This window comes from Rattus norvegicus, chromosome 6 (assembly GCF_021556685.1).
Source record: "Rattus norvegicus strain SHRSP/BbbUtx chromosome 6, alternate assembly SHRSP_T2T, whole genome shotgun sequence".
Lineage (NCBI taxonomy): Eukaryota > Metazoa > Chordata > Mammalia > Rodentia > Muridae > Rattus > Rattus norvegicus.
In genome coordinates this window covers 137,663,474-137,677,500 of record NC_141539.1, presented here as the reverse complement: position 1 = coordinate 137,677,500, position 14,027 = coordinate 137,663,474, and the positions used below count along the sequence as shown (strand labels likewise).

The following is a 14,027-nucleotide window of genomic DNA, read 5'->3' as shown; positions in this document are numbered from 1 at the left end:
CCTCAATAGGCAATGCCCAGGAAGGGGTCTAGCCTGAGTCCCAGGCTCACTCCTGGAAGCAACCTCTGAGCCCATCTGGAGATACTGCCTGGGCCGGGTGGCTGGAACCCCAAGGAAGGACTGGGGAGGGAGCAGCTGGCAGAACCAGACATAGCAGGGACTCACCGGAGCCGGGTCAGAATATCCAGCAGCTGTAGCCCTGGGATGGATGGATGGGTGGGGTTAGAAAGTCCGGAGACTACCTCTGATCTCTCTCTCTAGTTCCTCTTCATGTAGGACTTCACTCCCCTTTACCTCCCTTCTTCCTCCTTTCAGACCATCACAGAGTCTTAACGTTCCAAAGGGGACAAGGTCTAGTCACAGGGTAGTGCTTGTTCAGAGGCCATTGCCTGAAGGAGCAGAGCTTGAATTGGGAGCAGGTACCCTATCTGCCCTGACTACCCAGAGATCCGCAAAACAGAATGCTCGATGCTGACGCCCTATCTACCGCAGGAGTTGGTAATGGTAGGAGGCACCCAGATCCTGGAACAGTGCCTTTCTCTGAAGCCCAAGGAGACTGGGGGTAAGGGAAGGACTTGCTGCAGTCCCCCCATCCCCAGGGGTATGTATGGCCCAGGGAGGGCTTCTAGAAGCCTGACCAGCAGGCGAGGGCACTTACCGATGAACTCACTCCGCAGCTGGGCACGAGTGCGGAGGTCCTCGGGGCCCAGAATGAGAGCGTTGATCACACTGAGCAGGGTAACCACGTAGGGCACGTTGTCGCTGTCCGAGAGCTCATTCATGATGACGCTGAAGCGGTACTGCTGGCTGCACACCATCTGTGGGGTGGGTGGGGTCAGGGTGTGCTCCAGCAGCAGATTCTGTGCCGTTGGCCTGGGTCCCCACGGCTTACCTTGTAATGGTCCAGGGCATCTAGCGTCAGTGCATGGCCCTCCGGTGAGTAGATGCACAGAGCAGCCAGCAGTTCAAACACCTGCTTCTTGACCATGACGTTGGAGGTGTCCAGGGCTGTGGAGGACCAGAAACGTCTCAGGAGGCCCATTGTCCTGTCTCCCCCATCTGTCTTTAACACACTAGTGATCTGCATTCAGGGCTAGAGCCTAGGAGGACAACTAAACTTCAAGGCCTAGACTTTTCCACACTGGTCTTTCCCAGTATCCTGACTTCACCTCTTGGGCCAAGACAGGCCCTTTTCAGGAAAGGAATTGAAGGCAGGGGCAGGTGCCTGTAGTCTATAGAGCCTGGTCCAGCCCAGCCCAGCCCAGCCCAGCCCAGTCTAGTCCAGCCAAGTCCAGTCCAGTCCAGCCCCTGCAGGTGGCTCTGGGCTCATTTTTTCCAAACTTGACAGCCTACAATGCTTCCTCTTCCCTGTGAGCTCTCCCCTTCCCCATCTTGAGCTAAGGAAGTTTTGGAGGTTCTTCTCATCTGGTCTTGCTGAGAACACCCAGAAGAGTTTTGACAGATGGGGTAAAATCAGGTCAAGCCTAGGGAGACAAACTACAACTGCCGTGGGTCCCGGGATAGACATATTGGCAGTCTCTGGTTTCTTTTCTCATGCGGATACCATCCCACTGGTCACTGCTCCCTAGAAGGTCTTGGAGCCCTAGTAGGACCAAGTTGCTTCCACTGAGAGACACATGAAGACCACTATCCACCTTGGTTTTCTTGCCACAGTCAAGGGGTCACAACAAGTCAGAAGCTGTTCTCGAGATTGGCAGAGGCAGAAGCAGGAGGTGTGGCCAGAGATTTGGGAAGCCGAGGACGGTATGGCTCAGGCCTGGAGGACTGGCTATTCTGTTACAGGGCACGGAGCCAGGCAGAGTGTATGTGGGGACCTGTTCTTTATACCAAGGCCCAGAGGCCGGAGGGGCGAGCCAGCACAGGGCTGGTGGTCACAGCACTGAGGAGACAACTACAGCCAGCCGGTGGAGGAATTAGGGTGGCCTGGAGGACTGAGTGGGGGTGAATTGTCTCCACCTTCTTCACCTGGGGGGGCTGCTTTCTCTGATAAGTCCTCAGGTCCCCCTGCCCTCCCTCACACAATGGTCTACCACTCGCTCACCCTGGGAGAGCTGTCGCACATAACCCTGGTTGCTGAGGATGTACTCGATGCCCTGCTGTGAATTCATGACTGCACGCACACAGCTGATGCAGGTGAGCTGCAGCAGGGCGTCCGCAATGCGGGCCACCCCACGCCCTGACAGTCGTGCCAGCGCCTCCAGCAGCAGGTCCAGGCCGCTCTGCTCCAGGAACTGCACCATCCAGCTGCCATCACTGCTCTCCAGGCGCTTGCGCAGGCCCGAGTAGTTGACCACGGAGGGCATCTGCAGCAGCCGGATGCACAACTCGGGCTCAGCACTCTCCAGGTTGGCCTCCGTGGGGTCTGAGTCCTGAGGCCCCAGCTTCTCTTTCAGTGCTGCCCACTTGCGCTGGGCGCCTTCCTTTACAGACATCTTGTTAAACTGCAGGAACAGAAGAGGGACAGGGCCATCAGCCTGATCAAGGAAGGTCAGCTTGGGCATAAGGGACACGCAGAGGCACTGTTTGCTGCCTTGGTTTCTCTTTTAGGTTTCTTGTTTGCAGATGAGTGACAAAAGGGTGGAACAGTTACTTTGTTTCTGACCCCATAAAGGCACCTCTCACCCTACCTGCACTGGAATAGCAGACAAGAAGGCCCTACCACATGCACAAAGACTCAAGGCTTTGCAAGAGGTAGCTAGGTTAGAGACCTGTGCCTGGGCATGACTTGTGCTGTCCTTGCAAGGCAGTTCAACTAGAAGAGGCCTGGGGTCAGCGAGGCAGACAGCAGGCAGAAATGCTAGCTGGAATGCTGTGACATCTTGGCGGTGACACAGCAAAACCAGCCTCTCTGGGCTCCCTTATCTGGCTCCAGGCGCTTCCCACTGACCACAGCCCCTCCTGGGAGGAGGGGCGAGTCAGAGGAGCAGGTTGAGGACTAGGTGCGATGGGATGCCCAGTGCTTAATGGAGTGGGCTTAATGGAGCTTCCCAGGTCTCAGTTTGTCTGCACCCAGAGGACAGAGTCCCTTGCACACAGAACTTCACCTGGTTCATTAGCAACTCCAACTTAGGAAATGACTCCCCGCCCCTCAGTGGAGGGAGGGGGTGAGCCTGGCCTAAAACATTCTGCAAATAATGCTTTTCCCCAAAGCGTAACTGTAGACAGATAAACTGTACTCTTGCTGTCTCCTCCATCCGCTCAGCCTTCCTGCCTGGGCCTAGATGCTGCCCCATCAAACCCCTGGGGACGGCTTCAAAGGTCAGGGGCATCCCAGGCTCTCCTGCAACCATGTATGGCTGGGATCTTATATTTAGCATCTGAGGAAGGCAGCACGGAGCCGTGGGAGGGAAACGAGGAGGGAAAGAGTTCGTTGGGACAAGATCCCACAGTCGGAGCCATTCCATGGGCTCAGTCCTCACTTTCCACGGGACACAAGACAGGTATTTTAAAAAGCTGGGTAGGTGAAGGACTGCAGGCAGTACCGGGAGGCTGGTCCTGTGCCCCCATTCATATTGACGGGACCCCAGTAAATGTTCCCGGAGCCCACTGAATGCTGGGGTGTCAGTGCACTTTGTTCCGGGTTCTACTCTGCTCTCTGAGGGAAGGGGAGGCCTCGGGCTGAAGAGGTACCCAGTCTGTAACTTGAGTGAGTGAGAGCTCAGGCACTCTGCCGGTGGTTCTGGGTCCTAGGAGTCTGCTGTCCTCACCTAAGACCGTGCTGCCCTGGGTGGGTGTCCCAGAGCATATCCGCCCAGGAGTACTGACAGAACTCCTTCCTGGCTCCCCATTCCCCACCCTTTCAAATGCTGGTGGCCAGTAGGTCTGTCTTAGAAGCCATCTGGTGTGTAGCAGGGATTAGCCTGGAACACCCCTGGCAGATTTCAGTCCAGCCACTAGGCATCTTTTTAAGCCTCAGTTTTCTCCTCTGCCTCTCTGCCTCAGCTACTGGGAGCACCTGAGACTGGGCTGGGGTTGTCTCCTGCCTGTAGGTAAGAGGGATGTCCAGGTAGATCAGCCTGAGTTCTGCACTGTGCCTCACTGGGTGGGGACCCAGGGTCCTACCCTTGATCTCTGCCTTCACCGAGTCCTAGGCCAAACCCCTTCGGCCACCCAGCCTTCTACTCACCCAGATACGCAAGACTTTACGGCTGCCTCTGCCCACCCATTCGGGGCCTTGCCTCCAACTTCTCATCCCTGCTGCCAGCCTGGACCTGGTCCCTCCTGGGGAGTGTTAGACCCCTGAAGTACGTCTTGGTGTTGTAGACGTGGCAGCTTTACCACGGAACAGAGCTGGCTGACCGGGCTCTGCACACTTCCCAGCCTCTGTGCTGCCCAAAGAGGTGCCCAGAACTGCCTCCCCACCCCCGTCCCTGCCTCCATTGGCCAGAGGCCCTGTCCCTTTGGCACAGACTGAGTGGCCAGAGTATGAACTCACCCAGACCTGGCTCTGGCATCCAGAGTTCTCTCTGGTCAGGAGCTCCAGTCTTTCATGCTGAACCCACCCAATCTTCCTGGGGTAACTGAATCGCCAGAGTCTGACACAAGGTAGGGTACCTGCTCGCCTAACAACTGACACTGGCACTGGCCGGTCCTTCTACCCTGTGTGCACCCTGTCCCAGGACTGTGGACTCACTCCCTGATGGGATGCCCCCCACATCTGTGCAGTGGACCCCAGTTTCATGCCTGCTGTCCCGGGTTACTTGTGTTGGGGATGGGAGGCTATGCCCCTAGAGCCCTACTGATGGCTGTGCTCACCGGTGGGAGCCAATCTACCTGGAAACCAAGACGCCAGAGTGAGGAACACTTTCCTTCCTCTGTGACATGTACTGGGTTGCCTGCCTCTGTAGGATGACACTGAGTGTGGACAGGTGACACTGAGTGTGGACAGGTGACACCGAGTGTGGACAGGTGATGGAGGTTGGTACTGAGACAGCACCCAGACATTCCACAGTCCCACTCAAGCCAGGAAGAAAGACCAACATCTGGGATCTGATCAATGACTGAAAGACTGTGTTCCCTGTGGTCATGCTTCCAACCCGGAACAAACTGGAGAAAGGCAAATCTCCTAGTTGACAGTCCCATTTCCAGTTGGCCTCCAGGAGGCCTTCCTTTTCTCTCCCCTACAGAAACTGTGAAGGTTTCCCTCTCCTGCCTGCTTTCAAACCTCTGACAGAGCTGAGGTTGACCCCTTTATTACAGAAGTCTTTGGGGACCTATACCCAGGAAGGCACTGGTGCCAAAGAAGGCTGGGGCAGAACCTCACTCCTGTGTTTTCTGTCTATCTCAGGGAAATTCATTCCCTCTCTCTCTCTCTCTCTCTCTCTCTCTCTCTCCCTCCCTCCCTCCCTCCCTCCCTCCCTCCCTCCCTCCCTCCCTCATCTGCAATGTGGGTTGGTTGCAGTAGGATCCAAACAGAAGCAGAGCCAGCGGTCAGGGGAACAGTTAGAATACTTGCCAATGGTTTTTGTTGTTGTCGTTTTGTTTTGTTTTGGGGGCGGAGCCTCATGGTCTCTAGGCTGGCCTCAAACTCACTATGTAGCTGAGACTGACCCTCAAACTCCTAACCTCTCATGTGCCTCTGAAGTGCTGGGATTTCAGGTGCGTCTGCCACGGCCGACACACAGCTGTTTTAATGACATCTGTGTTGACTGCCCCTCCCACTTCCAGCTCTGGGGCCAAGTGTCCAACTCTGAGCCAAAACTGGAAGACTGAGAGGGGCTGGATATCCTTGCCCAAGGTGTAGGGGATGACCCAGTAGAGGAAGTCAGCATCCCGGGGTAGAAGGGCTGGTGTCCAAGCTCTGGCAGATCTGGGGATCAGGACATGAAGACCGTATCATCTGCCTACACAATTTCCTCCTCACTAACAGGACTGCAGAGGGCAAGGCCGTTGCAGATACTGTCCCTAGATCCAGGGGCTCAGGCAGATTGTCCCTTACCCATACATGTTTGTTTGTTTTTCCTGTCCTTCTTTAAAAAAAAAAAAAAAGACAGGGTATCATATCAGTATGCAGCCCTGGCTGACCTGTGACTGGGCATATACAGTCCAGGCTGGCACTGAACTCACGAAGTGCTGGGACTAAAGGTGTAGATAGACTACCGTGCCTAGCTCACACATTTTTCTTTTTATTGTTTGTTGTTTTGGAACACGTGGCTCTCCAGCATCACTCTTTCCACAGACACCAGCCAGGCCTTCCCCTTAGATTACTCCTGAAGGCAGGGTCTCTCCCTCAGGGTCTATGGCTGCCAGCCCAGATCTGAGTACTGACAGGATTCCCAGGAGAGGATTGGGGCTGCAGGCCTCAGAGCCACAGCTTTCGAGGGTGGCTCTCAGTAATAGCTGGCTGCCTCCTTCACAAGCTCTGGGCCAGCCTGGCATGGCGCCTCCACCCCACATGCCTGGGCAGCTCCGCTGACTCAGGGAACTCCAGAGGCTTCCGCCCCTGAGTGGGGGCGGAGGGCCAATTCCACACACCTCATATCACATGCAAACAGGGAAACCAAGGCAGAGATGGTAGCTAGGGAGCCCTGCATGGGTCGCCTGGCACACATTAAGGAACCCCAGTACTGCAGACCCCACATCTCACTCTCCTTCTCTCTGTATCCAGGAAAACACAGACCATAGTTCCAGGAGCCAGAAGGCCCTGCAGCCAGCAACCCTGGGCTCTCAGACACATCGGAGGGTTCAGGTATCCCTTGAGGAGTTGCAGCCCAGGCCTTGCCCCTCAGCCCTGGGGAGGCAGGGGCTGCCATCTGCACCCAACCCCCACCAGCACTAGGGAGCTGATGAAGCATTGCACAGGTAAGTGGCTAGGGTAGGCACAAGCCAGGTAGGGGATCCCTGGAGGGGCTGCTGCCTGGGGTGGAGGGGCTGTTCTGAGGGGGAGTACTCTGCCAGCACCAGAATAAGGCCTGGGGTGTTACTGGGCCTAGAGCCAGTGGGGATTGGGGGAAACACAAAAGAGTGAGCTTGTCTTCCACGGGTGGGAGGGAGGAATGGCAGAAGCGGGATTCCGGAACTGGGTGGCAGGGGCTGCCACACTGTATTTTTAGATCTTCCAGGAGCCCAAATTTTCCACTGCTTGACAACCCTCGGTTTTGCAGAAGTGCACACATTCCTGGTAGCTTCCTGAGGCTCAAGGACAGCCCCTGTCCCTCTCTGACCCCATTACCTTTCCTCCCAAGCACTCTCAGCTCCCAGCAGGCCATCTTCCTACTAGACTGTGAGCCCCTGGGGTGGGCATGGGGGTCTCAGCTGGCCTGAGGCTCAACCAGGTAAGACAGTCTGTCTGCACAGTTGGCCTCAAGGAAGCAAAAGAATTAACAGCACGCACCGTCCCCATATCCACAGGCACGGTGCGCACACAGCTAGCTGGTGAAGGGACTCTCCGAGCGGCACTCTGGCCTACTTCCTCTTGTCACTGTGGCTCAGAATGAGAGTGTAGAACCCTGGATTTCCACTTCCCAAGGGGTTTCCTAGAGTGTGCAAGGAGAGTGAGGTTTCCGCTGGGCCCCCTTAGTGTGTGGCACAGGATACAGGCCCTGGGAGGGAATGTACACGAAGGAACTCTCAGCGTTGCTGGAAAGTACAGACCGGGCTGTAGAGCTTGACCACAGTTAACAAACACCTGGACTGTCACTAGGACACCTGTGCCGGAATGGCAGTAGGGTCAACAGGAAATGCCTGCTAGAGTTAAGGGGACACTCCTCTGCCCCTGCTCTCTATGAGGAAGGTCTGCACGAAGCAGTTGGTGCTGGGCATTGGGGTGTCTGGGATTCTGTGGGCAGACTGGGGTGGTCTCAGAATGCCCTCCTCCCCTCAGGCAAAGTGGAGACAGGAAGGGTGGAGGCGCCCACGGCAGGAAGCTGCTTTCGGTTCCACCCGCTCTGGGATGGTGTGGGGACTCAAGCTGTCCTAGAACCTGCAATGTCACTAGAGGGGCCCCTTTCTCAGCCTGACATCTCCCCCCACCCCACCCCCCAGCTGCATAAAGTACACAGACAAAAGGTGTATCCTGACAGCCTGGCCCCCTCTGACATTGTTGAAGTTCTGAAGGTTGCAGTGAGGCACAGGGGGATGTCGACTACAGTGGCCATCTGTGAGGGCACTTTCTGAGCACGGAGGCTGGGGAGCTCCCCCTGTGGCCGAGCCCCTTCAGAGGAAGGGAGAGGTACAAGGTAAGCGGTTCTGGGGTTCTGGGTTTGCCAGGCTCCACGGGGAGGAAGGCAGGGTTAAGGCCATGGCCTAGTGTGCTACGGATCCCAGCTCCTAACCTCAACTTCCTTGCATCTGCAGGGCTGCACTCTGGGGTTTGTGGTCATGGGGTGGGGTTTGGGGGAACCCCAGGCTCACCCTAGAATTCATCTGCTTGGGTTCTCTCTCTCTCTCTCTCTCTCTCTCTCTCTCTCTCTCTCTCTCTCTCCAAAATCAGTCATTCTTGGACAATCCCTGCTCCAACAGGCTCTGCGAGCCCTCTGATCCCCGATCCCCGAGATGGTTTTGGCGGGGCCTCTCCAAGTCTGGGAAGAGCAGTTGTCCCTCAGGATACAGGTGGCAAGCGTTGTGTGCCAGCCTGCCCTCAGAGTCCAGCCCCATCCAGGATGAGAAAGCTGTCCTGTCCACCCACACGCCAGATCACGTCCCCACCCTCTGCCAGTGTCCAGCTGCAAGTTCCCAGGAGTGAAGAGAACAGTGACACAGAGTGGGGGAGGGACGTCATCATCATGTCCTCTAGCACAGCCAGGGGCAGCAGCCAGAGCTCACAGAGAAGACAAGGCTGCTTCCACATGAGAGGGCGTCACCTCTGACCTGCTGGTTCCTTAGACAACCCAGCGGACGTCCTGTTTCTGTCTTCACACGGTGGATAGCAAGCATGTCACTGCCAGCATCATGGCTGTCAGGGAAGAATGTCACTTTAATTGCAGCCACGGCGGCTGTGCCCTGATACTCCGTCTCTTCTTAGCTTGGAGCTCAAGTCTCCCTGGCCCAGATCAGCAGTCCTCAGTCACCTGGCCCCAGGGAGCCTGTCAGGCCCAACCGGGCAAGCAAGATCCTTAGCCCGGGTACAGATTCTGTTTGAAGCCCTAGCTGGGAAACGAGGCCTCTGCAGGAGCAAGCCCACACTGGACTTGGGCATTCTGGGTGAGAACGTTCACCAAGTAGCCCTTGCACTCGGCATGGATTGGCTAACCCAGCACAGTCCGCACGACAACCATCAGGTCTGTAAGCGCCATGACTTCACTGCTTCCCTTTGCCCGTCTCAGAGGTCACCTCCCATCTCCTATCCCCCTTAGAGATAGCCCACCTCCCTGCAACCTGCTGCAGAACTCTGTAACAAGCCAAGGGTCCGGCCCCTACCCCTGCCTATACCAACACAGCCTGGGCCCTCAGCGTGGATGTCCCTGAGAGAGATCTCTTGTTGAAAGGCCACTCGTGCCTATGTATGAAGTGGGACGGAGAGAGGCACGGGGCAGGTAGCACCCTTTTCCCAGCATAGACCAGGTGGGAGCAGGTGTCTACCTCCCGACTGTGGGTCCAGGCAACAGTAGAGCTGTACCTGGAGCAGAAGTGAGGACACAGGGAAACCACAGTGCAGAGGTCAGGAGCCCTGAACCAGGCAGGCAGGGAGACTGAGCCACGGAGAGGCCAGTTTGCCTTAGAAAGCTTGGAAGGGTCCAGGTGGCTTTCAGGCCACACCTACCACTAGCAAGGAACAACTTCCTGCTCAGTGCTGGAGAGGGCCATGCTGGGATGGGGAGATGGTGCCCGTTGGAGGTGGTGGGACCTGAGACTGTGAGGTGTGCTAAGCAGGGACGTGTGACCCTCTGATCCCCTAGGCCTTGGGTTGGCTTTAGTGTTTGGCTTTGATGTTGGTGCCACTCTTTCATGGGAGTTTCTCTGGCCTCTCATCCACTAAGAGCCTCATGCCCAGACTCCAGTCACCTGAACTGTCGGTTCATGCTGCCGGTGAGGCAGAGCCCATGGAAACGCAGTACCCATGTGGATCTGGGATGCTCTGAGCAAGTCCAGCTCTGCGGACTCAGGAAGGCTATGACAGTCCAGGCAGGGGCCACTGCCCAGGCACTGTGACTTTGTCAAGGCCTCTGCCGGGGACCAGGCTGCCCTCCTCAAGCCTACTCGCCGTCCAAGGAGTCCACGCCAAAAGAGTTAGCCAAGGCTGCAGGAGACTTGCAGAGGCTACCTAGCCTCCTCTCTGGACTCTTCCACCCCTCTTCTGTCCTGTCCGCTCCCTACAGTAGGGAAAGCCACAGTGTGAGTGGGACAGCAAAGCAGCCTTGGCCGTCCTGTCCTCAAACAGCGGTGAAGGGGCCTGGCCTTCAGTGCATACCCTGTCTTGCTTGTCCTTTAGTCAGCTTGACACAAGCTAGAGTCATGAGGAAGGGGCTCCTCAGCCTCCATCAGGTTGCCTCTGGGAAAGTCTATAGTGTGCTCTCCATGTATGTGGGTAGGCTTAGCCCACAGAGGGTGGTGCTTCCTTCCCCTGGGCAGGCGGTCCCGAGTACCGTAAGAGAGCAGGCCATGAGGAGCAAGCCAATAAGCACTCCTCCTCCTGCTTCTGTTTCAGTTCCTGCCTTAAGTTCCTGCCCTATCTTCTCTCCGTGGCAGAGTGTGGCCTAGGAGCTGGGAGATGAAGTAAACCCTTTCCTCCTCAGGTTGTCTTTTGTCCTGTTGGTTTGGGTCATGGTATTTTATCTCAGCAATAGAAACCCCGACCATGATATCAGCCACACCCGAACACATCTACAATGCCTGATGAACCCGGGCAATAGGTGTCCAAGTCCAGCAGGTCCTACTATGGTCACTGTAGGAGAGGGAGACTGAAGGGTGAGCTCGCCTTTCACACACCCCATTTAGAGACTCAGCAGAGACTACCAGAGCAGGACGAGACCTCTGACTCTCTGAGCTGCAGTGTCCAGTCCTCAGACCTTGTCCTGTGGTGAGCACTTCCTCACTTAGGTCGGGCTATCAGGGTGAAGGCCACACGTTAGGGCCTCATCCTCACACCTCCATAGCATGGAGAACGGGGTGAGAGGGCTTTGTCTGGCGTATCGTTGGGTACAACCTCCTGGGGGTGATGTGGGGACAGGAACTGATGCCTACAGCCCAGGCAATGTACGTGCCTCTTGTCAGAATAGACAGTAGCTCACATACTCTCCAGACAGAGCGAAAGCCAGAGGGCCAGATGGGTCCCGTCAGCCCTTGGCTTGTCTATTCTCAGCACACAGACCTGCTCGCAGACTGTGGGAGGTGAGGAGAGTAGGGTTTGGGGCACTGCTTGAGGGATAGCGGAGGTAGCCCCAGCAGAGGACTGACACTAGTTGGCTCCTGTTCTGTTCTTTGCATAATCACACTTTAGGACAGGGGTGCAGGGAACACAGGCCCAGCAGGCATGTTCCCCTACCCAGTTCCTGTACAGCTGGAGTTGACATGTGCTGGGTGCCGGGCAGGGTAGCTATGAACAGATCCATGTGCTGGGTGCTGGGCAGGGGTAGCTGTGAACAGTTCCTACTTTGGTTCAAGGCCCAGGTTGTCTGAACTTTCCCATAAGACCTTCCTCACTTAGTCAGGCTACCAAGGTGGAGGCCATATATTAGGGACCTCGTCTCACACCTCCAGTGATAGAGGGTCCATTTTCCCTGTCTACATCAGATGCTCCTTGGCTTCCCTTATGGTCCCAGGGGTAGCCCTGGAGAGACTCACTCTGAAACTCAGTCTAGAAAGAGAGAGAGGCATACCCTCTCTAACCACAAGGCCCACTGTCTGAGGAACTGCGCACCTATTAGACACCTGCTGTGTGTAAGACCGAAGTAAAGTCAGGTAGTATAATGTCAGGCCCTGTCCTTCAGACCACGGGGACCAACAAAAGGCATCCTCAGAGCCCAAAGATTCAGCCCACTCTGGAGAACGCCACCATCCCTGCCCAGAACGGCCCAGCAGCAGCCTGCCTGCACCCACAGGTGGCACCTTCACCCACCATCTAGCAATTCTCCTGCCTCCCCCAGCAGCTTTCGTGAGCCTGAAAACTTTTCCCCTGGAACGAGTGCACTCTGATGGGAGGTGAACAAGTCTATTTCAGGTCCCAGCACGGGGAGATGTGTGCAATTAGCTCCGACAGCCCGTCAGCACCCCCACAAAGTGAGGGGCCTCACCTGAAGGTTAACCCCTGACTGCTCAGGCACAGAGCCCTTGCTAGCAGCCTGCTTGGGTAGGTAGGTGGAGGGGCAGCCCTGGCTGGCCATGAACTGGAGCTTAGAGAGCACAGGGGAAAGGCAGGAAGGCAGAGCCCAGCAGGGCCAACTCCTACTGCTCCAGGGGGACCCTGCTAGGTCAACTTGAACAGTTGCTCCTGAGCCAATGGGTTGGGGACAGGGAGAAGCCTCAGTTTCCAGCCTTGGGATGCACACCCATTTTTGCTACAGTGTCTGCTTCCCAAATGCCCCCTGCCCTGGGTGACACCCTGAAGGGATCCAGTCTGAGCTACTCTCCTCACCATTCAAGCTTAGGTGAAGAAACTTAGGCCCAGAAAAGGCAAATGCCACAGGAGGACCGGTGAGGAGGGACTTCCCGACTCTAGTTTCAACCTGGTCATGCAAGCTTTAGCGTGGGTGCATTGCCCTGGAGCCCAAGGCAGGATCAGGGTAATTTTTTGCCACCGGGTCCTGGTGTGTCCAACCTGTCACCGTGTGCCATGGGGCCCTGGGTGGTTAGAAGCCTGGACACACAGGCCCATAGACCCCTCTTCACCCCACGGTCCTTTAGGGAGTCTGCCAAGGATAGTTGGGGTTCCTACTAAGATTCCCAGAGTCTTAGCCCGGGATGGGGGTTGACAGAGGAGGCCACAAGAAACAGAGCTATGTCACTCCCTCAGATCTGCCAGTGGTGTGCAAGGGCTTGCCTTAGCCCATCTTCAGAAGGCATCTTTAGAAGCTAGACTTCAGGGCGGGGCCGCAAGCTCGCGCTATCCTACCCGGGAGGCGGACCTCCAGTTGAAGTTTATTTTCTCAACTGTGGCTGATTCATGGTCAGGATGTGGTAGCCGCAAGGTGGGGGAACTCTCCAGTCCGACCCCGGGCAAACACCCTGTGAGCAGCGATCAGCATCTCAGTGTCAGCCCGCAGCCGAGGGACAAGAGCGCGGGACCAGGTTCTTGGCCACCTTGGTGCACACGCGGCAGTCCGCTCCTCAACCCCAATCATGTCCCTCACTGCCCCCAGACTCGGTTTCCCTCCAGGTTCCAGGCTAGCTCGAAGCCGCGGACTTACCGGGTGTGGGCACAGCCGAGAGGGTGTGCAGAGGGTGCTCTGTCCCGGCGCCGGAGCGTCTGGGGCTGCGGGCGGCGGCCTCGCGGCAGCTTTCCGCACGGTCTAACCGCGCTCGCGGGCCGGGCGGGGCTGGAGGGAGGAAGGGGAGGTGCGGCCCCACCCGGCGGCGGCCACGTGGGGGGCGGTGCTGCCCGGGGCGGGGCGGGGTGGGGTCTCCAACGAGGCCCTGCCCACCCGGGTCTGGCTTCTCTGCAAAGGCGGAGAGATGGGAAGGAATGGGACATTCCAGGGCTCGTCTGGAGACCTACTGGGAATGGCCCTTTTGCCTCTGACCTCAATGTCAGGCCCTACCGAGGCTCCCTAACACGTTCCTTGTCTGTCCCCCTCGATGGCCATCTGGTGGACTCACGAGTTGATCAGGTTCCCTGCCATCTCTGGTCCCGCTTTGCCTCCCACACGGGAGCCCTGTTCTAGGTTGCTTAGTCCTCCGATGTCCGATGTCCGTACTTCCCCAGATATAGCTCTTTCCAGTTTCTAGCTCTGTCCTGAGGACCTGCAGAAGTGCTCTCCCTACCTGAGCCAGGTGCCTATGGAGTTTTAGTTTCTCCAGCAGAGTTTCAGTTTCTCTAGCTTGAGAACCTCTAGAAGGTTTATGAACATGAATAAAGGTTCTCCACTTACTGGTGCCTCGAGTGAAGGGCTCTAGATCTCCTGTAGCTATTT

At 56.7% G+C, this 14,027-nt stretch overlaps 1 protein-coding gene and 1 long non-coding RNA gene across 21 annotated transcripts in view; one reads left to right on the top strand and one right to left on the bottom strand.

The window, feature by feature from the left end:
* Positions 1-13,435, bottom strand: part of Inf2 (inverted formin 2) — a 26,751-nt gene extending 13,316 nt beyond the window's left edge. For 12 of the 19 annotated variants that reach the window (XR_015622028.1, XR_015622029.1, XR_015622030.1 and 9 more), the window contains exons 1-5: positions 4,148-4,330; positions 2,063-2,462; positions 893-1,008; positions 659-818; positions 166-199 (exon numbers count right to left, since the gene is read on the bottom strand). Coding sequence is in view for 9 of the 19 variants with exons in the window: in XM_087553988.1 (XP_087410114.1) it covers positions 166-199; positions 659-818; positions 893-1,008; positions 2,063-2,462; positions 4,148-4,213 (776 nt within the window). In the remaining 10 variants the exon portion in view is untranslated. 19 annotated transcript variants of the gene reach the window in all.
* LOC148005492 (uncharacterized) lies at positions 3,181-10,692 on the top strand. 2 transcript variants are annotated; one of them, XR_015623408.1, is made up of 4 exons: positions 3,181-3,461; positions 6,629-6,822; positions 8,005-8,198; positions 8,482-10,692. It is a non-coding gene; the product is annotated as an uncharacterized LOC148005492 (long non-coding RNA). The 2 variants fall into 2 exon arrangements; XR_015623409.1 differs by having other exon boundaries at positions 3,218-4,566.
* Positions 13,436-14,027: the final 592 nt, after the last annotated feature.